The sequence below is a fragment of the Acinonyx jubatus genome, chromosome D4 (genome assembly GCF_027475565.1).
Source record: "Acinonyx jubatus isolate Ajub_Pintada_27869175 chromosome D4, VMU_Ajub_asm_v1.0, whole genome shotgun sequence".
NCBI lineage: Eukaryota > Metazoa > Chordata > Mammalia > Carnivora > Felidae > Acinonyx > Acinonyx jubatus.
The window spans coordinates 74,839,132-74,864,683 of NC_069391.1; the positions used below are offsets into that span (position 1 = coordinate 74,839,132).

The 25,552-nt window shown below is 41.1% G+C and overlaps 1 protein-coding gene across 7 annotated transcripts in view; it reads left to right on the top strand.

Moving 5' to 3' along the window:
- The window catches only part of PRUNE2 (prune homolog 2 with BCH domain), a 266,301-nt gene that overhangs the window by 52,349 nt on the left and 188,400 nt on the right, over positions 1-25,552 (top strand). For 6 of the 7 annotated variants that reach the window (XM_053205246.1, XM_027041002.2, XM_053205242.1 and 3 more), the window contains exons 2-4: positions 7,523-7,627; positions 12,044-12,246; positions 15,458-15,621. In XM_053205246.1, coding sequence (XP_053061221.1) covers positions 7,523-7,627; positions 12,044-12,246; positions 15,458-15,621 — 472 coding nt within the window. The remainder of the gene's footprint in view (positions 1-7,522; positions 7,628-12,043; positions 12,247-15,457; positions 15,622-25,552) is intronic. The other variant, XM_053205245.1, reaches the window with a different exon arrangement.

The following is a 25,552-nucleotide window of genomic DNA, read 5'->3' on the forward strand; positions in this document are numbered from 1 at the left end:
ATTAGAATGAAACTAGAGTAGATGGCCAGTGGAATAGAGTATCCTATTTGCCGATATCATGGAGATTCTTTTTTAAAAGGCACTTATGCTGATTCCAGAAATTTTATACACACATATGTGTTCATACAGTTGCAATCCTTGAGCTAAACAGAATAAAGATCTACAGTTTCGATCTTTGAGCAAAGTCCATAGCATACTAAGTGGATTCAAAAGGAAGCATCTAATATAGAGTGGGAATAGAATGTACTTTACTTTTGTAAAGTACATGTGTTAATATATATACAAGTTAAAAATGTGAATAATCAATAACTATTGAACTTTTAACAGTAGTTATCTTTGGTTTATTAATTTTCATTGTGTCTGCCTTTTTATAATTTCATGTATTTTTTTTTTTCTTAACCAGAAACATAAGCAAAGATAGAAAATAAAATACAAAGGTTTCAATCAGCAGGAAAAATCCCGGTGACCTAGGGACACGCACAGAGTGATAAGCATTTTTGTTTTCGTTTTTGTTTTTGTTTTTGGACGCTAGTGGATGCCACGTCCTTTATTCCCTCCAGCATCCTCTCCCTTTGACTTGCAAACTTTATCCGGGTAATGATAAGATTATGAGACATTCAGAAGGTGGGGAGTCATAGACGTTATCTTAAACCCAGGGCCAGTAGCAAAAGCATCTCCTTTGTTTACCAAATGAACAAGGGACGAGACTTGTCTATCTCTGGCAGAGCTGATCTGGGGCCTTTGGAGGACCAGGTTACTCTGGGGATCCCCTGTGTCTTTGTTGCTCACTTGGCCGTGGTCCCTTTTGTATCCCCTCCTACCTGGCTTTCCTGATGATTGTGACTTATGTGGAGTTGGGGACCTTTGGGGTGACGAGCAGCATGTCAGTCTTTCTTCCACTCACCCTCTGAGTCCTCTCATTTAGAATCATGGCAGCCACAGGCATGTGGAGTCTCCTAGGGAGGAACCAGGGCCCTTTTCTGGACCACCCACAGGCAGCCTCCAGGAAGGGTGACCCCTCATTGACTTGGAATTAGAAGTAATTAAGGAAACACCAGCTCAACTGCCAACTGTTTTCTTTGCCTGGGTTTCTTTGGAGATAACACTCGATAAATCGAGAACTTCTTGTCGTCTTGCTTTTTCATTTGTTGGTTAAGGATGAGGGCCTTAGAAATGTTTGTTGCTTCCGTGTGATAGGAAAGACGCTCTCCCAACTTCTGTGGGTTTTGTCTACAATGTTTTCAAAACACAATGCATTTCAGTTAATTACTTTTGAAAACGTTTGCATAGGATTTTTAAGAAAAGTGGGTCGAGGAGGATGGGTCTGAGAAATCATAACTGTGTTGCAAGGCTTGTTGACTAAATGTTGATAATGGGACTTCAGATGTGTCCAGTCATCAGTGGGAGCAGCTTCGTTTCTCAGCGGATATGGCTCTTAGAAAACTAATGGAGGATAAGAGACTCTTAAATACAGAGAACAAACTGAGGGTTGATGGGAGGGGGGTGGAGAGAGGGAAAGCACAATGCATTTCAGTTAATTATTTTTGAAAACATTTTCATAGGCTTTTTAAGAAAAGTGGGTTGGAGGGGCACCAGGGTGCCTCTGTATTTAAGAGACTCTTAAATACAGAGAACAAACTGAGGGTTGATGGCAGGGAGGTGGTGGGGGGAGAGGGGAAAATGGGTGATGGGCATTGAGGAGGGCACTTACTGGGATGAGCACTGGGTGTTGTATGTAAGTGATGAACCATGGGAATCTATCCCCAAATCCAAGAGCACACTGTATACCCTGTATGGTAGCCAATTAGGCAATAAATAATATGTCTATAAAAAAAACCCAAGCTAATGGAGGGACTAGGTTTCCATCAGGGCCCTAGAAGCCTTCTTTCTGATTGATTCTGTTTTCTGTGGGTGTGTCGGAAAAGTGCTTTTTTGCCTGGCAAGTGCAATTCCCTTTAATGGTCAGTTGAGTCTTAATGCTTGGGCATTTTGCTGGCTTTGAAAAAGAGATAAGTAAACTTCATTAAGAAGGCTCATTTTAGTGTTGTGTAGGATTACACTTTGTAAGCATATCAAAATTGTGATCTCATATACTGGCACGTTCAATATATTTTCTTTTATATGTTGATGAAGGAAGGATCTTGCCCATCTATTTGGAAGTGTAGATGACAAAGCAGTATAGTATCTATTTCTATGCATAATCAGGATTCCATTCTGTGTTGGGCTTACGCCATATTGGATATAGGCATTAGCGATGAATCTTTTGTCTCCTGAGATTCTTTAATGCTTGGTGAACTTGTGTCAATACTAGGGAGTGGGTATTTACTTGCCAGATCTATTCACTCCTGGCTAGGAGTTTACAAAGTCACATTTAGAAAATGTATGCACTAGGCAGTAAATATTTGTTGAACATGTCAGATATCCTCTCACCTCAGGGCCTTTGCCCTTGCTATTCTCCTGGCCTAAGATATCCTTAGGTCCCACTTCTTGGCTTGAGGTCTTTCTCAAATGTCACCTTTTCAAATGAGCCTCATCTCAGTGTACCCTATTCCTCAAATTATTCTCTAATTATTCTGGTTCATCGTATCTCCTTGCAACTAACGCAGGTGCCATGAGAGTTGGGGTTGTCGTCCGTTTGGTTTACTGCTGTATCACGCAAATAGATTTTTATTACTTGAATGACAGTAATTAACTTAATTGATAAAATTATCACTTTTATTTGGGCATAATTTATCTGCTTGTAAATAATTCAGCTGCTAATTCGAACTGTATCAAGGGACGTAGATATTAAGATTGGACATCTGTGAGTCTATGAATATGTGGAGATGTGAAATAGGAAAAGGTCCACAGACCTGCTCTGAGAGGTACGTGTACCGAGAGTATCACTGTGATCAAGTCAGTTCCCTGAACCTGCTGCCCCTGTAGATGGGGCCTTTGTCACAGAATAGACCAGAATAGGCCTCATAAGGACCCCTGTTACCATCCTCGGACACCTGAAATCAATCCCCAGTCTTTTCTGCCGGGACTTGACCCCTATGCTTGCTCTGTTCACACTGCCAAGGTCGTTTGTGCTGGGAAGCTTGAAAGTGGAGCCTGTTTTCCCTGGTTCTTGACCCCCAATTTGAGCAGCCAAATCCTACATGTTTCTTGAGCTCACCTTCTGATTGAGTTCACATAACTAATCTTATGTTTTATTCCTCTAAGCAGGCAGAGGTCTTTCTGAACATGGTTGCTCTAATCTCTAATTTTCGCTACACTTCAATTACATCTTAGTGGTTTTTGATAGGATTCATGCACTTAGGAACATCTGAGATTTTTTGAGGTTGAGCCTCTCACTCCAAAGGCTCGTTGGCAGGCACCAAAGTTACCTCTGATTGTGACGTTGCTTTTGTCTGCTCCAACTTTTTCAGCCAACTTGAAATTTCTGGTCATCTTTTTGGACTATGGCATAATCCCTAGAAAGTCTCTTTAAAATGAAAGAATGGAGGGGCGCCTGGGTGGCTCAGTCGGTTAAGCGTCCAACTTCGGCTCAGGTCACGATCTTGCGGTCTGTGAGTTCCAGCCCCGCGTCCGGCTCTGTGCTGACAGCTCGGAGCCTGGAGTCTCTTTCAGATTCCATGTCTCCCTCTTTCTCTCTCCTCCCCTGCTCATGCTCTGTCTCTCTCTTCTCAAAAATACATAAACGTTAAAAAAATTTTTTTTAAGTGCAAGAATGGAGTTGCTTGTGGAGAAGCAGATTGGTCCCTGATAGCATGGGCACCAGGTTGGCACATTTTGATGGAAGTGGGTGGGGTCGGGGGGAGGATAGTGTTGGAAGCTGGGACCTGGGGCATTGACCGCAGATAGCAGACATAAGCAAATGGCACTCAAAGAGGCCATGAGTATGAAGGAGGTTAGTGTGAGAGAAGAAGGCAGGTCAGACGAGAAACAGGAGAGCATGAAAAGAGAGGCATGTGGCATCGAAAAGAACCCTCAAGATTCTGTCCCGGGACCTTCTATAGTCTGACCTGTAAGATGACGTGTACTTTTTTTCCCCTTTAAACGGACAAGAACGAATAAATAATAATCTTCAAAGATTCCTGAGTTGTGAGAATTGGTCCAACATGCTTTGGGTTCACAATCTTATTTAGTTTCTTTTAGTTTTTTCTTTTTTTTTTTTTTTAATTTTTTTTTTTCAACGTTTATTTTTTTTGGGGGACAGAGAGAGACAGAGCATGAACGGGGGAGGGGCAGAGAGAGAGGGAGACACAGAATCGGAAACAGGCTCCAGGCTCTGAGCCATCAGCCCAGAGCCTGACGCGGGGCTCGAAGTCACGGACCGCGAGATCGTGACCTGGCTGAAGTTGGACGCTTAACCGACTGCGCCACCCAGGCGCCCCTAGTTTTTTCTTTTTAAGTAGTAATTGGCTTGGTCTTAGAAATAAACTGACACACAAATCTTCTTGGTTCCTCCACTTCTTGCATGCAAGTTGAGTGTCGAACAAAGAGCTGTACCTAGGAATTACCGAACCTAGACAAGAAGGCAGGTAGGTCAGCTTTGGGGTCATTTGGTGTGGTGCTATAAATGTCTGAAACCTTGCTATATTTAGAATGCATATTTAGAATGCATGTTCACTCATTTTGTAGGTGAAGTCATTATGGCATTGTGGGGTGGTTGGTGCAGGGCAGAGCAGAGGGCTCCCTGTACTGGGCCATGGGGTTTGGGAATGATCCTGGCCCCATCACGGACTCCACTGACCTATAAAAAGTATTGTTAATCTTCTTACTGTCTGCCTTACAAGATCTGAGAGGAGAAATGAGGTAATGTCTACTTAGACCTTCGAGTTTCTCGGAAGAACGGCTGTCTACAGTAATATGATTTCCTAATGCATTTGTTTGTGTGGTAATGGAGTATAATTCCATTTACCTAAATTTCTGTAGGTACCTCTAGAACATCTGACAGTCTTGCACAGGAGAAGCAGTCCGGCTTTTAGATGAGAACTGGGCCTAGACTAGAATCCCCCAAGGGTACAAGTGAGCCAGCTTGTAATTTATGAAGTTAGGGGAAGGAAGCTGAGAGACGACGGAAGGGGGGTTAAAGTTGGTGGTGATGGTGGGGCGGGGTGTTGTAATTATAATCAGAGAGTTTATATTGTATTTTCAAGTCATGTTGTTTTATTAAATATCATCATCTCAGTATCTTTGAAAAATACACGCTTATTTTAATTCAGCAATATTACATATTAGATGACTCATCTGCAATATCGATACCGCTATTATTCTCTGTATTGATAGACTCTTTAAAACTTCCTTCGAGATTTTTAGTTTATTATGTTTCTTGGGCCCCAAGCTGGTTGTTTAAAAACTTGTTTCTGACTCTGGCATCAGTAGGCCCGTGCCACCAATTACAATTGCATAGATTCATTTGTAAAGTACCTAGTAGGTTACCAAATAATGCCTTCTCTTTGTTTTGTAGAAAAAAGAATAAGTCTCTTTCTGGGAATAGTCGTGGGCAGTGTAATTTTTTATCTAGCCATTTTGAGCAGTATTGAGCTTGAGTTGGCTTTCTAGTCAGTCCTCAGAAGAGAAGTTAAAACAAAGGATGAAAAGTGGGGGAAGCATACATATGTGTCACCTCTGGCATACTATAAAGAGGTTCATTTTGATTACAGTTATCATTATTGAACAGTTTTGTTGTAGAATTTTCTAGAAGCAGTCATTTCTTTGGCATTTCCAACCTAGTATTTCACAAGGAGGTCAGCCGTCTATAAAGGAGTTTTAAGTAACTATTACGTTAAACCAGGAAAGAAAACAATATGCCTTCTCTTCCAGAGACGCGACTGTATACATTTTTTAATAGCAACTGATTTGTATTGTTAAAGCAATATTACTAACCATATTCCTTTCCTGGGGGGAGGAAAAGTGTTATACTTTCATTTGCTAAGTTATGGAATGTACTGTAGAGAGAACATTTCTTGACACCCAAAATGCGGCCTGAGAAAATAAATTACTACCGAATTGTGTATGGCGTGCCAAGAACATATGAAAAAAGTCACTGTCTCTCAAATTAAGAACATCTTATACAAGGAAATGACATAGAACCACTACTCCTCCCTTATCCTTAGTTTCATGTCCCATGATTTCTATTACCTGCGGTCAACTGCAGGCCAAAAGCAGATGATCCTCTGACACGTGGTCAGAAGGTCAAGAGTGGCCTATGTCACATGCCTACGTCATTCACCTCCTTCCTCTCACCACGTAGGCATTTTATCATCTCACACCATCACAAGAAGGGTGAGTACAGTACATGAAGATATTCTGAGAGAGGCCACATTCACACAACTTTTAGTACAGTATAGTGCTGTAATTGTTCTATTTTATTACTGTTGTTGTTAATCTCTTACTAGGCCTAATTTATAAACTTTATTCATAGGTATGTACGTACAAGAAAAAACAGAGTATATATAGGGTTCAGTATTATCAGCAGTTCTGGGCATCCACTGGGGCTCTTGGAATGTATCCTTTGCAGATGAACGGGGGGCCGCTATACTATGGAACTTCCCTTTGGACTAAAATCTTTTACTAAAAAATTATGACTCAGAGATACAATTCATATCAAGTTAGACTGTGAAAATATTTTTTTTTACATTTTTTTAATGTTTATTTTTGAGAGAGAGAGAGAGAGAGAGAGTGCGCATGAATGGGGGGAGGGGCAGAGAGAGAGAGGGAGACACAGAATCCGAAGCAGGCTCCAGGCTCTGAGCTTTCATCACAGAGCCTGATGCGGAGCTCGAACCCACGAACCGTAAGATCATGACCTGAGCTGAAGTTGGATGCTTAACCGACTGAGCCACCCATGTGCCCCAGACTGTGATAATGTTAATGAAACCACACTTCTGTTGGAAGAGGTCATCTAGAGGACGTGACTGTTGGCTGACCCCTGAGCTACACCTGGGCTGTTGGAGGCTCCTCACCCTCTCCCCTGTCCTTGGAATGTATGTTCTGCCCACCGTTCCCACCATGGGAGCTGCTCCAAGGATGCAGCCTTGAGAGAGTAATGTGGTGTTGAGACCACACATGACTGAGCCCAGTTACGGCCTCTATAAAATTTTTAAAATTCTGGCAGGTGGATGTGAAGATCTACCCATCTTGCAGGTGCCCAAGACAAGCCTTGGAAATAAGTCTCCTTGTTTATTAAACTACTGCCTGCCAAACTTGAAGTGGTCCGCCTCTTCCTTTGGTCTCTCCCTGCCCTTCACGCGTGGAGGCCAGAGGCAGAGGTCACCTGGGGAGGCTCCTGAGGTGGTGAGCTCACAATTTTCTGTTCCTGAACCGTGCACTACAACGTGAGCATTTCCGAATTTTAAACGTGTTGTGCAATCTTATGTCCTCCTGTAAAACTTCATCATAAACTCAGGAATTGTTGCAATTGTGCGTGAATATAGCCAAGGCCTACCTTTGAGAAAAAGATGGAAAACTGTCCTTTTTGTATCGATCTGTTGCACGTCAAATTGTGATGTTTTTTGTTTGCTATGTGTTTCAGAATCGAAGCAAACGCTTGGAGAAGGTCCATGTGGTTATTGGACATAAATCGTGTGAGTTGGATTCTCTCATTTCCGCCTTCACGTACGCTTACTTTCTAGACAAGGTGAGGGGAAAGAAGACTGTGCTTTTTATATGTGAATTATGATATAACTTCCAAGGACAAACATTTTCGGGAAAAACGAGGAACCTATTCACTTCCATTTTCACGTTCTGGTTTATTGTTGCCGAGAATAATGTATTATGATTCATTAAACAACAAATACTTACTGGTCACCTACAGTGCGTTGGGTAGGGTCTAGTTGTTTCTTATCGACTCCCTCATAAGACATTTCAATAAGGTCACAGGTTCCAGATTTTAAAAAATATATGATAGTTGTTTACTTTCATGGGAATACAGAGAACTAACAAAAGTAAGGGTCAGAATTTCTTGTTTTCCTTTATCACAGCTTGTTGGTTAGTCTTGCCCTTGGGAATAGAGAAGTAAGTGTAGAATAACCTGTGCGAACATTACATGCAATTCGGAACCTATTGGCTGGAATTTTCAGGAACAGAGGTGTTACGTGTCGCATCTATGTTCTGTTCTTGCCCGTTAGCCCTGACTTTGTACAGCAAGGTCATTCTCAGTTAGTGATGATCTCCCTTGAGTGAGAATCTTTGTATTCTGTGCAAAGTCTATAACCTCCCTACAGAGGTGGAAAAGACCTTTTAACAAATTGTTTTAAAATTGCCATTTCATAAAATTCATCAGCCCGTGATAATGCGTCACCTCAAAGCCTAAAAAAGTACATTATGAGTATCTTGGTGCGGTTTCCAATTTCACAGAATTTTTAATTTTCCAGAGTCTGATTTGTTTTATTCCAATTTTGTTTGGATTCTTGGCTCTGAGAGTGCATAGCTGATCTTGGGTGATTTAAATTCACATGAAACCTAGTCTTCTAGAGTGAGCTGTGGGTGGCAAGAATGACTTAGGGCAGCAGCTGACGAGAGCCAGGTAAAATATTCTGATCTCTGCATATGGACTTTGTATCAAATTTATCTTAAAATTTGTTGAACGTGGGGCGCCTGGGTGGCTCAGTCGGTTAAGCGTCCGACTTCAGCTCAGGTCATGATCTCACAGTTCGTGAGTTTGGGCCCCGTGTCGGGCTCCGTGCTGACACCTCAGAGCCTGGAGCCTGCTTTGGATTCTGTGTCTCCCTCTCTCTCTGCCCCTCCCCTGCTCGCGCTCTGTCTCCCCGCTTCTCTCTCTCAAAAAAAAAAAAAACAAAACATTAAAAAATATTAAACTTTGTTGAACTTTACAAGGGCAATTAATTGGTATAAGGAGATAAACATGCCTATGTGAAGAAATGCATATTAAATACTTAATCCTATTACCTGGACTTTTTGACTCCTAGAAAACAAATGTCGCTTGTCTCGAGAACATAGAGTTGACTGAACAAGACTGGTCTTTAGAAAGATAGTGGTGTGGACTCTTAAGGAAATTATATAACACCACCACCCCCACCAACTCCAATGTCTTGAATGAATATAACACGCAACCAAAGGAGTGAGAAAGTAGTTGTGATAGATAAAATGGGTAAAGAGATGTATGGCCTCTTTTCTCCTTCTAAGGCTCAGCATGGGGACAAATATGGAGTAACTGGAGGGTCACATACTGGAATTTGTTATATTTCTGTGCCTTCCTCTTAGTTTACTGGCCCTGCCCCTACCAGAGGTCTGCATCTCCATTTGAATTTTCTTCTGAGAACGTGGCTACTTCCTCTGAGAGTATAAACGTGGAATAAATGCAGAGCTTTGCAGCTTCCCATGTATGACCCTATTTAAATACTTTTCCTTCTGGTAGGTAAGCCCCATTCTACAGATGGGTTAAACTGAGCTTCAGAAAGAAAAATGGCATTCTCCAAGGCACCCAGCAGAGGTTGGGGGGCTAGAAACCTTCTTCTGGTCCTAACCTCCAAAGAGATCTTGCCAGGATAGGCTCAGGCCACATGTGCTTGACTCAAGTTTCAGTGTCAGGAGTTAGAGATAACTCAGTCAACTAATTAGGAAAAGTAAATTTCTATACACAAATTTCTTTTTTTTTTTTTAATATGAAATTTTTTGGGGCACCTGGGTGGCGCAGTCGGTTAAGCGTCCGACTTCAGCCAGGTCACGATCTCACGGTTCGCGAGTTCGAGCCCCGCGTCAGGCTCTGGGCGGATGGCTCAGAGCCTGGAGCCTGTTTCCGATTCTGTGTCTCCCTCTCTCTCTGCCCCTCCCCTGTTCATGCTCTGTCTCTCTCTGTCCCAAAAATAAATAAACGTTGAAAAACAAAATTTAATATGAAATTTTTTGTCAAATTGGTCTCCATACCACACCCAGTGCTCATCTCAACAGGTGCCCTCCTCAATGCCCATCACCCACTCCCCCCTCCCTCCCACCCCCCATCAACCCTCAGTTTATTCTCAGTTTTTAAGAGTCTCTTATGGTTTGGCTCCCTCCCTCTCTAACTTTTTTTTCCCTTCCCCTCCCCCATGGTCTTCTGTTAACTTTCTCAGGATCCACATAAGAGTGAAACCATATGGTATCTGTCTTTCTCTGTATGACTTCTTTCACTTAGCATCACACTCTCCAGTTCCATCCACGTTGCTACAAAAGGCCATTATTTCATTCTTTCTCATTGCCACGTAGTATTCCATTGTGTATATAAACCACAATTTCTTTATCCATTTGTCAGTTGATGGACATTTAGGCTCGTTCCATAATTTGGCTGTTGTTGAGAGTGCTGCTATAAACATTGGGGTACAAGTGCCCCTATGCATCAGCACTCCTGGATCCCTTGGGCAAATTCCTAGCAGTGCTATTGCTGGGTCATAGGGTAGATCTATTTTTAATTTTTTGAGATACCTCCACACTGTTTCCCAGAGCGGCTGCACCAGTTTGCATTCCCACCAACAGTGCAAGGGGGTTCCCGTTTCTCCACATCCTCGCCAGCATCTATAGTCTCCTGATTTGTTCATTTTAGCCACTCTGACTGGCGTGAGGTGGTATCTCAGTGTGGTTTTGATTTGGCTATACATAAATTTCTAATGATTATTGCCCAACTGTGATTCAGGATTAGCCTGACAGTTAAAAGAAAAAGCACTTTGTTGGAATGGCTTTGTGCTTTATATACTATAGCAATGGGTGGTTCATTTATTTCACTCAACAAACAAGTATTAAATGCCTACTATGTGCCAGATTGTTTTATGCACTAGGAAACATGAGTGAACAAAAAAGACAAAAATCGCTGCCTTGTTAATGCCAGGAAAGGAGATAGATGACAAAGATATTAAAATTGTGTAATAAGCACTATGCTTTGACAGAGCTGGTGATGATGTGAGAACAAAGGCCATTTACTTTATGCAAAAATTCAGTGTTACCAAACCCCACCTTCTCTCAGGGCATTTGGGGTTTATTGCTGTGCACTCATAGTAATTTTTCAAAGAACCTTTATTTTTAAAAAATTCCTATAGAAAAGTATGTGAATCTAAAATTCTCCAACTCCTACCGTCCTGTTTCCCCTTCTTACCACAATTTTTTAAAACATTTTTTTAACTTTATTTATTTATTTGGAGAGAGAGAGCACATGCACATGAGCACAGGTAGGGGAGGGCCAGAGAGAGAGGGAGACAGAGAATCCCAAGCAGACTCCGTGCTGTCAGCATGGAGCCTGACGGTGGGGCTCGAACCCACAAACCGCGAGATCGTGACCTGAGCCGAAATCAAGAGTTGGGTGGTTAACCGACTGAGCCAACCAGGCACCCCCACCCAACAATGTTTTAATAACAAGTTTGTTAATATGTGATTTTTTTTTCTAATATAAGAAATGAACAGAGATCTCAATCTGGTAGCGTGTAGGCCAAATCTGGCTCATAAATGAGTTTTTGTTAACCTCCATAGTGTTTTTAATTTAGAAAAATTAATTGTAACAAACATCATAGATAACAGCCTCAAATCTAGATTTTCAGCTTTTCTTGAGTAATTGAAAGATTCTTATCCTGAAAAAACCCCGAAATTTTTGCATGTAAACCATTGGCTGGAGCTCAATGGCAGGCATCCCATGTACATGGGACGTACATGCCTTTCTGTATCAACACAGTCCTCATCCGCCCTGCAGTAATCATTCTGATTTTCTGCTAATTCCATAAAGACCTATGAATTTGTTTCCCCTGAAAAGGAGAACATGTGTGTGTGTGTGCTCGCGCATATATATATTTTTAATCGTGGAGATGTTGAAATGAGACATAAGATATTTAAAATAGGGCACGAGAGGTTTCATGGAGAGTAATGAGTGTTTAAAAAATATTAGGGGCCATTTGCCTGTAGATACTGCTCTACTAGTTGGGTTCGGGAAGAATCGATTTTGAATGTCATCCGGGTTAGTGAGGCCAAAAGACTTTTGTTCGCTTTACGATTACCCTCGGGCGTGTAAAAAACGGAGTTGTGCTCTTTCTCCTCTCGCTGTTGTCACTGATTCAGCCAACTTTCTTCTCGGTAGGTCAGTCCACCTGGAGTTCTCTGTTTGCCAGTGCTGAACATACCAAGAACTGAATTCAATTACTTCACTGAGACGAGGTTTATTTTAGAAGAGCTGAACATCTCTGAATCGTTCCACATATTCCGAGATGAAATTAATCTGCATCAGCTAAATGACGAAGGGAAGTTATCTATAACGCTCGTTGGCAGCAATGTGCTGGCGAGGTAAGGCTCTGGAGGTAAGGCCTTTAACCAAGGCCCTTATGGGAAAAGTACCACCTCATTCAGGACTGTTGTGGCTTAGGGAGATGCATTAAAGGCAGAGGACATCGGAAGAAAAAGAATATTTTTTCTTCTCTTACGGCAAACTTTGGGCCATGCCAGCTCTCTGTTTTGGCCTTTGCATTTCAAATATGACATCTCTGAGTGGAAAGTTCTTGGAGAACTGTCCAAAATTATAATTCTGAACAATCTGAAAGTTTATTGTAGCAACACAACAGTCCTATGTACTGATGCTGTAAATGTGTAATGAAAACTGAAATTACATGCTAACTAAAACCGAAAGGTTCTCAAGAAAGACATCTCAGTGGTGAAGTGAAAACTTGTAGAGAACAGCTATGAAAGTCATTTGATCATTGGCTCTTTCATTCATGCCATTTTATACTATAAGAGCGGGATGGATTTTTGAAAGTCCGTGCAGTTCAAACTTGTTATTTTATGGACAAGAAATCTGAGACCCACTGTTGCAAATGACTCGTCCAGGGTACCACATGAAGTTAGTAGAAGAGTTTGGATTCAATGTGGGTCTTCTGCCTCCTTCAGTACGTACTTAGGAGTTGCTAACTAGTGCAAGAATCTCAAGGTACGTAAAGAGGAATGAGACAAATTGTCTACCTTCAAGGACTTTCCAACCCAGCACAAAAATGCCCTTTTATTTAAATCTTAAAAAAATTTTTTTAATCTGTATTTATTTTTGAGAGAGAGAGAGAGACAGAGCACGAGCAGGGGAGGGGCAGAGAGAGAGGGAGACACAGAACGTGAAGCAGGCTCTAGGCTCCGAGCTGTCAGCACAGAGCCTGATACGGGGCTCAAACCCACAAATCATGGGATCATGACCGGGACCAAAGTTGGAGGCTTAACCGACTGAGCCACCCACACACCCATAAAATTTTTTTAAATGTTTTATTCAATTTTTGAGGGGGGGGGGGGAGAGAGACAGAGACAGAGAGTGAGTGGGGGAGGGGCAGAGAGAGAGGGAGACACAGAATCCGAAGCAGGCTCCAGGCTGTCAGCCCCACGTCGGGCTCGAACTCAGGGACCGCGAGATCATGACCTGAGCCAAAGTCGGACGCTTAACCGACTGAGCCACCCAGGCGCCCCCAAAGATGCCCTTTTGATAAGCTCTGTAGTGCTATTGAATGAAGTGTCACTAGTAAATACCTCAGTGGTTTGAGACAGTAGTTTTTTTTGCACACTTTGCCAATTTGCTGATGGTTTAGGACCATAACCAGTGGATATTGATGTTAGTGTGCATGAAATAAGAACTTGTACTAATATCTAATTTTTTATTTAACTCTTTTTTTTAAATTTTTTTTTAACGTTTATTTATTTTTGAGACAGAGAGAGACAGAGCATGAACGGGGGAGGGGCAGAGAGAGAGGGAGACACAGAATCGGAAGCAGGCTCCAGGCTCTGAGCCATCAGCCCAGAGCCCGACGCGGGGCTCGAACTCACAGACCGCGAGATCGTGACCCAGGCTGAAGTCGGACGCTTAACCGACTGAGCCACCCAGGCGCCCCTATTTAACTCTTTTTAGGAAGCATATTTAGGTACGAGTACATTGACCTGCCTGTCATGCAGTTCATTCAGCTCTAAAGAGTTTTGAAAACAGTCTGTTCGCGTGGGGCTGTTTTTATCCCCATGCCGTTTGAAACACAAATTCTTTTGCCTATTTATTAATCAGTTGTTGGCTGAGAGTTACTGGGAGGTTATCTGACTGACTTCAATGATCAGTGTTCGGGATGATCACCTCCTTGACTCAATTTATGTGCTCACTTTTACAAACCAATTCATGTGAATAAATAGGGATAAAGGCAGTGCAAGAAGCTAAAGAAATCTTGGGAAGTCAGAATCTTTGGAAGAGTTTTGTTCTCAGTTAAAACTGAAAAACTGCTAAACTGCTGGTTTGGGGACTGACACTGTGAACTTGAGCTTCAGGACTATTTATGAAACAGAATGCTTTCCAAAATTGAGATCTTTATTTCCTTCATTCCCACTCATTTGTTTCTGGCAGACAGAAAGACCAACGTCAGCCTTATTCACCTCTTTCTTTCTGCCTTTGATAAAGCCAACTCATCTCACATGTGACGAATGACAGTGGGGGGGGGGGGGGGGGGGGCGCGCCTGGGTGGCTCAGTCAGTTAAGCGTCCGACTTCGGCTCAGGTCATGATCTCATGGTTCTTGAGTTCGAGCCCTGTGTCGGGCACTGTGCTGACAGCTCAGAGCCTGGTGCCTGCTTTGGGTTCTGTGTCTCCCTCTCTCTCTGCCCCTGCCCCACTCGCACTCTGTCTCTCTCCAAAATAAATAAACACTAAAAATTAATTTTAAAAAATTAAAAAAAAAAAAGGATGATGGTGGAAGTAAATAAGCCCGTGGTCATTTGTCTCCAGCACTGTGACCAGATATGCAAGCTCTGAAACCACATCAGGGTTCAAACACAAGCTAGTCTGCTTATAAGCTTTGTGACCTTGGACAAAATTCTTAACCACTTTGTGCCTCTGTTTCCCCATTTTTAACTTTTTAAAATTTGTATTTATTTATTCATTTTAGAGGGAGAGAGAGCGCACATGCCAGGGAGAGAGGCAGAGGGAGAGAGAGAGAGAATCTTAGGCAGGATAGATGCTCAGCATGGAGCCTGACGTGGGGCTTGATCCCACGACCTTGGCATCGTTACCTGAGCCGAAATCAGGAGTTGGATGCTCAACCGACTGACTCACCCATGTGCCCCTGTTTCCTCATGTTAAAAATGAGGGTTTCACTAGAACCCATTTCATAGGGTCATCGTGTAGTAGAAGACTTGGTGACATTCCTTCTGGCCTGATAATAGTGTCTGGCCTGCAGCGGAAGTTCAGTAAATGGCAGCCGTTATTATTACTATTACTACTACTATTATTATTTATTATTATTTTTCAACAGCAAAACAAGAGACAGAAATGCTACGACATGAGGGGCTGCGACTAAGCCTTTCGGGGCGGGGTGGGGGTGGGTAATTAGGTAATATGGAAAGTGAAGCATAGGCTAAGGGTCACGTGAGCTTCCTCATCTTTTTGGCCGTTGAGAGGAAGTCTTTTGTGTGAGAGCAGAGATTAAATACTTCCAGAAAGTAAGACGATGTGCCATATCCCTTTCCTTTCCTCTCCACCATTTGCTTTACAGCGAGGACCAAACTTTAGAATCAGCGGTTGTCAAAGTCATTAATCCGGTGGAGCAGAGCGATGGTGGCCTTGAGTTCCGAGAGTCTTCCTCTTCCCTTGTGGTGAAAGAGATTCTCCGGGAGGCTCCTGAGCTCATCACCGAGCAGCTGGCTCATCTCCTCAGAGGTGAGAGATGGCTCTTTCTATTAAATACTGGAGGGCTTAATGGAGTGTTTCTCGACTTGCTCATGCAGAATGAGTGTGATCCATTCTTGGCTTAACAACCCCTTTAAAGACCGCGGGAAGCTTCATCAGGGTAGCGGGGAGTAAAGAGTTTGTTAAAGAGTAGCATTACACTGAATATTAACAATGTGCGTTTAAAAATAGGCATGAAGGGTCTTTGCTGTTTCACTATTCACCGGAACTGCCTCACCTCTGTTGGGGAGCCAGAATGGCTCCTCTGGCCGTCCAGAGCTTCCAGAGGTGGTTCTGGTCCCACAGCAGTGTGACTCAGGCCAGAATCCACTCCTCACATCGAAATATCTCCTGGTACTGATAGAAGCTTGGTTTGCAGAACACTGCTTGGATGACAAAATAAACATATTTGAATTTGGTAATTTTGTGTCAGGACTTTTACAGTCACTTTACCACCTCATTGACATTGTAATATTTTCCGTCTTAACTTTGCCTCCTTTAAACACTGTGTTCCCAGCACACCATCGTCAATGACCTTTTTTAATCTTTCTTTTTTAAAAAAAAAATGTTTTTTAATGTTTTTATTTATTTTTGAAGGAGAGAGAGAGAGAGACTGAGCATGAGCGGGGGAGGGGCAGAGAGAGGGGGAGACACAGAATCCGAAGCAGGCTCCAGGCTCTGAGCTGTCAGCACAGAGCCCGACGCGGGGCTCGAACCCACGAACTGTGAGACTGAGCCGAAGCCGGACGCTCAACTGACTGAGCCACCCAGGCGCCCCTACCTTTTTTAATCTTTCGTTTCCACTCATGGAGCCTGCCACTTCCAAAAAGTGCTTTCTAACCTGGAAATTGTTAGTTGACTTTGGTGGCCCAAAATTACCACAAAAATTCATTATTGTCTACGTAGGACAGCTTTGGGTGTTGTATAAAGCTTTTTTTTTTTTTTTCAATAATCCATCCTGAACATGGTAGACATAGATTTTTCTCAGAATTATTTAACACAAGAAAGTGAAAAACAGTGATTAACAGACTGAAAGAATTTTTTAAGAAGGAAGGAGAAGACCAAGAAAATGTTGATGCCACTGTTTTTTTTTTTTTTAATTTTTTAAGTTTATTTATTTATTTTGAAAGAGAGAGAGAATCCCAAGCAGACTCTGCACTAACAGTGTGGAGGCCGATGCGGGGCTTGAACTCACAAACCATGAGATCATGACCTGAGCCGAAATCAAGAGTCAGATGCTTACCACTTGTTATCCACCCAGACGCCCCTGAAGCTAGTCTTTTGAGGACACTTTCCTTCTCTTCCTCTGTCTCTTCCACAATGTGGAGAGGAAAATGTCCAAGTTTTGTGACCCCTATAAATATTTCACAACTAATGGCCCCAGTAAACCTGTTTTAAATATTTTTCTGACAATGGACATCTGTAAAAATGCTCTGTGGGAAACCGTGCCCGCAACTAAACCAAGTAACTATGATCATTTATCTCTGTGACAGAGCAGAAGGAAAATAAAGGTAATTGGGATCCCAGCCACGAGGGAAGTTGTTTCGCAGTGCAAATGATCAAACACGAGAGAGTATTTTGTTTCAATTTCTTGCAAACTAAGAAGCTTGGTTTATTGTTTAAAAAATACGTGTGTTATTTAGCCGGAACGAAAGGCAGTTGGTCCACAAATTGCTCATCATCTTGCTTTTCTGTAAATAGTAAAATCAGATCAAACTGTGATACTCTGATACATTGGCACAAAGGTATGATTTTGTTGTTGACGTTGATAATAATGATGCTATGGAGATTCAGGGAATTAGAAGGGATGCAGACCCCTTTTATGAGTTATGTTGGTCTTAGTTGGCAGAGCTATCAAGAATTAGAGGTAGGACTTTGGTTTTTCTTCTCACTGGAGGTCTTCCATAAGGTTGGCCTTGAAGTGGCCTTAGGAAGTTGGCAGAATAGGGACATCACTTCCTTGCTGCCTGGACACTGGGATGTAAGAGGAGGAAGTGCCTCTATGTGCAAAGACTGCAATGCAATGTGTCATGAGAGAGTCCAGAGTCCCTACGCCTGGAAGGTGGCTTCATGCTGTGGAAAGAAGGCTCTGGAGACCTTTGGCCAACGTGTGCATGTGGACGTGGACGTGGACGTACACAGGTGGAGGGGTGGTGGAATATCAGTCTTTAGTAGGCGTCAGAAGGGAATCGAGTCAAATTTTGTTACATTCACTCAACTCAAAGTTCGATTTCATGGTCTTCTGATCATGCAGTAACACCAAACCCAATGGGAGGTTTTTGACGTGTCTATAAATAATGTTAGCATTCCTGATTTTCGTAACATGGATAGTTCTCTTTCCAAAAGGTTGTCTCTATACACAGCTAAGATGTTATTTTATATTTTGGGGTGCTCAAAATAACCATTAACTTGACACACATTTCTAGAATGTATTTATGCGTTCTTCTACGTCTTGAAGGAACATAAAATTTCTATGCTCACCTTGCCATCAAGAATTTTGAAAACTGTTTCCAGATGTCGTGAGACTAAATATTTATGGCTGAGACTTGGAAGAGTCTTTAAAAATATCCTAATTAGACCTCTTTGGAGGATATATTATTATAAACTTTATACTAGTCCCCCCCCCCCTTAATTTAGCATGAAAAAAATACTTGGTCAATTTGATTATTCTTTGCCTTTCATTCCTGTGGTCATATCCTAGAACACACCGTGCTGAGGCACCGTGGTACGCTGTAAATGGGTTTCAGTTGAGTCAGGATATTGATCTCCTCATCCTTGGAGAGGACCCTCAGTATGCCTCTTAGCCCACTAGGCTGGAGAAAACATGGTAATTTTCAGAGTGTTCCTTAACGTGCAAGAGGTCGCGCCTACTCTTCCTTAGCCTTGCTTGGTAAACTCCTTCTCTTCTGCTCAACCTTGAAATATGGCAGCGCCCTCGAACTTCATCCTGGGACATTTTTTTCTGTATATTATCCTTTTTTCTAAAGCTTCTCATTAAGTTCCCGTTAGTTAACATCCAGCATAACATTAGTTTCAGGTGTACAATATTGTGATTCGTCGCTTCCATTCGTCACCCGGTGCTCGTTACAACAGGTGCACTGCTTAATCCCCATCATCTTTTCCACCCATTGCCCACCCCTCCCCTCAGGCAACCGTCAGTTTGTTCTCTAGAGTTAGGAGTCTGTTTCTTGTCCTTGAGTGACCTCATTTCGTTCCGCGATTTTAGATCTCTCTTTAACTTTCCAGGTTCATCTCCGGTGCCCGTGTGACATCTTCGCATGCATGTCTCACTAGCACCACCACCTTGACACGGCTGTGAGGGACCCCGTTAGTTCCCTGTACCTCCGAGCCTGCTTTTATCCCGGCTTCCCCGTGTCAGTAAAAGGCCCCGCCGACCCACCACCCGTTACTCAAGCCACAGGCGAGGCATTATATCTGATTCTTTCCTTTACCTCTCCTCCCACATTGATCCATTAGCCAGTCCTGCTGACTCTCTGTCTGCAGCATAGCCTGAATCCATCCACTTTCCCACCATCGCTGCTAGTAATGCAGTTGGAACTGCAATTCCCCCTCTCCAACACTAATGCAATGGCCGCCTGAGTGTTGCCCTCTTTCCTCCATGAAATCCATTGTCTACGAAGCAGTCAGAACGGCCTTTGGCAAGGGGAACCGGTCACATCAATCTCCTGAAAGTCAAAATCCATCACAGCCAAAACCCAATCACCATCCCCAAGCCCCGCAGTCTGCAACATGGCATCTCCCCTGCCTGCTCTGATATCCTCTCGTGCGTTTCAACCTTTCTTCCCCTGTCGCGTGTTCCAGGGACAGGGGCTTTTTCAGATACACCAAACTCTTTCCACTCTTGAGGATCTATACAAGCTGTGCCTTCCTTCTGGAACGCTTATTTCTGTCTGTCTCCTAATCTTTCCGTCTATCACGGCTTTCTTCCTCCCTTTTGCTCCCTCGCTCTGGAATGCAAGCTTCATGAGAAAGGAGACCTACTGTGTTTTGTTCACTGCTCCCCTGATGTGTCTCTGCCGCCTGGAATAGTGTCTGCCACGTAGTGGAGCCTCAGGAAGTACTGTCGTAAGAGGCATTGTGCACCATTGTGTATATACTTTCTGCTTTTTTAACGTTTATTTTGAGAGAGAGAGATGTGGGCAGTGGGGGGAGGGAGAGAGAATCCCAAGCAGGCCCCCCCGCCGTCAGCGTGGAGCCCGATGTGGGGCTCGATTCCATGAACCGTGAGATCGTGACCTGAGCTGAAATCAAGAGTCAGCCGTTTAACCGATGGAGTCTCCCAGGCACCCCTGTAACTTTCCTTTTTATGAATGTGTTGATTTAGGTAGTTCTGTGAAAGAGTAACATCCATTTCGTTCCTGCCCATCCCTCCAACATTCTTAACGCCCAGAATTTGGACATTGTCCTTTCCAGTAATGAACCCTCTTCTTATTTTTATTTAGTTTTTAGAAATCCTGGTAGAACTTATTCTGTTCTTTGCAAGCCTTTGTTTTTATTCATCTTTTCTTTGTCTACATATATATACATATATATGTATATAATTATATATATAATTTTAATCCTTTTGTGGAGTATACTATATATACAGAAAGGAAGACAAAACATAAATATAAAAAGCTCAGAGTATTATCACAAAAGGAACATCCTTTTAACAATTACCCAGGTAAAGAAATTGAATAAAAAGACCTCTTTGTGCTCCTTTCCATCACTCCTCAGTGCCTCCTTAAAGGTAACCGGCATTCTCATTTTTATGACCCACGCTTCCTCGCTTTCCTGTGTAGTTTTACTCCCTCCGGATGTACCCATAACACCACGGATTGGTTTTGCCTGCTTTGCATATTATATAAATGGAATCATATAGCATATACTCTCATACTTGTTATTAGATCTTTACATTTATATCAAATGTACTATTTGCAGAAGTCGGTCATCTGTCATTTTTCCGTTTATTACTCAGGTCCTTCCTTCTCCCATAGAATATTGGAAGTTGTTTACAAAAATGCACGCGCATATAATAAAACAAGGAAAAAAGAGTCCAGAAAAACAAAACAACATATTGAGAAAGGAATAAAAATTGTAAAAATTGTATTCAGTCCAAAACTTGGTGTATGAGCTTCTTGGAGCCAATGAAAAAATCGAAATCAAATTCACTGTAATTATATCGTTACTAAAACAAATACATATGCCAGTTCCTCATTTAAAAAAAATCTGAGAATTTTTTCCGTACATCAGTTTTCTGGAAAATACCCCTAATAATGTCATCGACATCCTCAGTCATATGAAGTAACGGTTTACACAGGAACTGGGTGCCGTGTGTCTGATAGTTTCAACTCTCCAACTGGTGTATTGGTGTTGTTTTAATCAACTTCACCATTAAGACTAGCAACCTTATTTTCCATTCTAAATTTCTTTAGTCTACAGGTTGCTCTTTTTCTCTAAATACAAGAAGTATTGAAATTCAATCATATTGGACTGTTTTATAGTCTTATACTTACTGCTGTAGAAATACATATATATTTATATTAAATATATTAATTATTATTAAATATTAAATATAATTAATTATACATTAATCATAGAATCGTATAATTATATCTTAATTTAATATAAATATAAAATGTTATTAAATATATTGATTATAAAGATATTAATTAGATATTTATATATATGTATCACAGTGTTTACCTTGTGGGAGAACATTGTATTAGAATATTGAGGTAGAACCTGGTTATAACGGATGTTGTTAAAAGATCATTTATATACCAATTAGAAGCAGGTATCCTGTTGCCTAGGTAGAAATAACCTGCTGTGCTTCTTTAACAATGTACCCTCCGGGCCCTGGCGGGACAGTTATGGATAAATGTCAACAGGTGACTCACTCACGGCCAGTGTGTGTTCAGATGTTGATTTAATGAAGTTGACATAATTTGCATTTCCTTAAATTACTACTTCTTACAAAAGCTAGGCCTTGCTGTGCTCTTTTAAGAAGACATACCTCAAACTTAGAGATTTCAAGATACAGATCATTAGTATCACCTTTAATTGGAAAGACACAGATTTACTTCCATAGATTACTTTGCAATTATTTGTGTAAGAAGTTATTTGTCTACGAAGAGAATGTGCTTGTTCGGATGGGATCCTAAATGACCCTGGCTTTGGAAGTGAGATTTTACTCGTCTCCCCCACCCCACATCTGTTTCTTCTGTTGTGGTTCTTTATTTTATTTTATTTTTTTCTCCCCTTCTGCCTTTCCTTGTCGGCTCTTTCTGATCTTCCTTTCTTTCCCTTCCTATTCTCTGCTTCTATGACCTTTTTGGTATCGTTTTCAAACAAGCTGCAATCTGCATCTTTCTAAAAGTCACTGGATGCAGTCAGAGTGGCCTAAAGTTGGTGCTGGGCTATGCCCTGAGTGTTTGCCAAAAACAAACGACTATGGACCTGCCAGAATCCTCAGTCCGTGTTCTTTAATTTCCCCAGAGGTGTGCACCGGAGGAGTATTGCCAAATGTAAGCTGCATTAAATTGCTGAATCATCGCATTGGGGATTTGTGTGCGTGTGTATTTGTGTGTGTGTGCACAAGCGCGTGTGTGCGTGCGTGTGTGTTTCTGGGAACCAGCTGGCAATGATAAGACTGCAGCCACTGATTACCAGTCAGGTTTCCATTAAGACCACGCTTCCCCCCACCAAAAGGCCTGTCACATTTATTTGTATAAGACCTTGACAGAGCCTCACTACGTATAGCAAACCAAATGATGGCAATTGTTCATCGCGTAGGACGCAGAAAAGCTATGTCCTAGGTTTTCAAGAAAACGCAGTCTCTCCTTTCTATTGGCAAGGCCATTTGAACTTCAATAAAGAATAGTTGCTTGCTATTTTAGTAGCCTGGATTAACAGCTTCAAAAAAGATCCTTTTAAGGAGGTCAGATGAGAAAGGAACAGAGCCAGATTTTTTCTTTTCTTTTTTTTTTTTTTTTCCTCTCCTGCCCAAAGAGGGAATCATGTCTCCCAGTGAATCATCTGTCTCCCAAAATGGTTACAGAGTCCAAAGGGAATTTCATCCATCCTGTTTTGCTCAGGAAGAGGGAAGATCTGTGTGGTGGGTACAGGAAAGAAATTACTTTTTTTTTTTTTTTTTGGCTAGATATAAAACCAGAACAATTCCTCAACCTCCGAGTTCTTATGCCATGCCGAGATAAGCCTCGTTCTTAAATTCACATGTTTTAAATCGATAAGATTATTAAGCACTAGAATCATAGGCTTCTTTTTTTATTATCCCTTTTCAGGCAAAACTGCGAACGAAGTTGTATTTTCTGTTTTTTTCTCCTTTCTTCTTCCCCCCGCCCCTGTTATTCATTCCTTAATTTTTTTGTTTCAGTATAAAAAAGAATCAATCCCAAGTGAAACAAGGAAAGGGGTTTGAATCCCTTCTTTTCTGCTAAGAATTTATCATGCAGAATATGCCTTTACTGTGGTGAATGTTTTCCCCAAACCACTTCTGACTTCATTAGATCATGTTTAATATTAATGTACTGCGATTGCTTTTGGCAAAAGGTCCTTCGCTTTGCCATTCTTTTGAACAAAGCACATTGTGGTTGATTTTTTTCTAAGGGAATGAAATGTTTGTTATAATTTTATTATAATTGCTTTCTTTGTTGCTTCTTGTTAAACCCCCCTGGCCTGTGAATAGCTGGGACACTGTTGGGTACATGTGTATGGGTTTAAATTTTTTTTTTTTTTTTTTAGTTCTGCAGAATTTGCTGGAAGTTAAATCAAGTCTTACTCCAAAAACAGGTTTGATTTTGCCACGAGGTGCCTTTGGCTGCTTATATGGCCTGACATTGATATTTAGTTAAGCATATACGTAAATGGGTCTTTAATGTGAAATAGAAAAATTTGCTATCGGTGAATCCCTTGAATAAAGCTGGGCCATAACCATTCCTTTGCAGTAGAAACAACTCGGAGTTGTTGGTGAGAAAGATTTTGAGTTATTTTTTTCCCTCCTACATTAGTATGTCGTGTTTTGCATTTTCATGTCAGACTCATAAATCAATGTTGGAAGTCTCTTTCATTGACTTATTCTGTAGGACTTTGTTTAGTGCAATGCTACTTTCTGAATACTGCTTTCTATTGTATGTATTTTAAGATTAAGATCCCCAAATCAAAAAAAAAAAAAAAAAAAGATGATTCTTAGTTCGACTGTGAGACAGGCGCATTTTTGTGAAATTTATTCTTAAGGATCTTACATTTTGATGCTATTACAGTTTTTTTTTTAAATTTTTAAATCCAATTCTCTAATTGTGATGGTTTATAGAAATACAGGAGATTTTGTGTTATTAAAGTGGTACCAAGCGCCCTTGCTAAGTTTACTTACAATGTCAAGCTCATTTGTAGGTTCTTTTGAGTTTTTTATATACACAAACATATCATCTGTGAGGAAAGACAGTTTTTAGATCTGCTTTTCCTTTCCTTATACCTTTTACTTGTTTTGCTTGTCTCATTGCTCTGGCCACGGTGCAGTGATGGATAGAAATAGCAGGTGTCTCATTCCTGATTTGAGGTGGAAGGCTTTCAGTATTTCACAGTTAAATACAAGGTTTACCTTTTTGATTTGCTTCTTATAAATGTCCTTCATCAAATTAAGGCATTTGTGTTCCATTCCCACTTGGCTGAGATTTTATAAAATGATTAAATCCTGGATTTTAGATAGTTTTACTACTTGACATCTCCTGAGATGGTCAGATGGTATTCTCTTCTGTTAATATGCTGAATTATATCGGTTGATTTTTGAATGTTAATTTGTCCTTTAATTCCTAGGAAATCCCTACCTGGTGACTACATAATAACATCTAATATATTGCTAATTTGGTTTGGGACTAGTTTAAAAAGTTTTTTGTTTGGTTTGGGTTTTTTTTTGCTATGTTTATTTAAGAGACTTGCCTTTAATTCTGCTTTCTTGTGATGTCCCTGTTGGATACTGGTATTGAGATTATGCTAGGTTCTGAAAGAAAATAAATTGGGAAGTGTTCGCTCTTTCTATTCTTTGGAAGAGTTTGTATAAAATCAGTGTATCTCTTATAAGTTCGGAACAATGGATAGTAAGTGTAATGGATTCATTACAAAAAAATTTTTTTTATTAAGTAAACTCTACTCCCAATATGGGCACTTGAACTCACAACCCTGAAATGGAGAGTCACAGGCTCCACCGACTGAGCTAGCCAGGTGCCCTGAAATGGGACTCATTTTTATGCAGATACAAAACCATCTAGATTTTAAATTTCTTTCCTGCCAGGTTTCACAAGTTGAGGGTTTTTTTTTTTTTCAGAAGTATTCAGAAGTATTATTCAGAAGCACTTATTCAGGAGTATTTTCGGACGAATTTTATAATCTATTACAGTTTGTTCTTATCTCTTAGTATTAGGAGAATCTGTAGTATGTTACTGTCTCATTCCTCATTTTGGTAAATTATGCCCTTCTCTAGCTCTTCTCTTCTTTTTCTTAAACAGTTAAAAAACTATATTTTTATGCAAATTGCAAAATTTATATTACATATTATATTATTATATATTATATAACTATTATATTGTATTTATATATAAATGCACTTATATTTTTATTATATCCTTCCTTTGACATGTTTTTGTTAAATTCGCTGTTTTTTTTAACATCTGATGCTTTTTATTTTTTATTTTTTATTTTTTTTTTAAATTTTAATGTTTATTTATTTTTGACAGAGAGAGAGAGAGAGAGAGAGTGCGCGCGCGCGAGTGGGGGAGGGGCAGAGAGAGAGGGAGACACAAAATCCGAAGCAGGCTGCAGGCCCTGAGCTGTTAGCACAGAGCCCCACGCGGGGCTCGAACTCACAGACTATGAGATCATGACCGGAGCCAAAGTCAGACGCTCA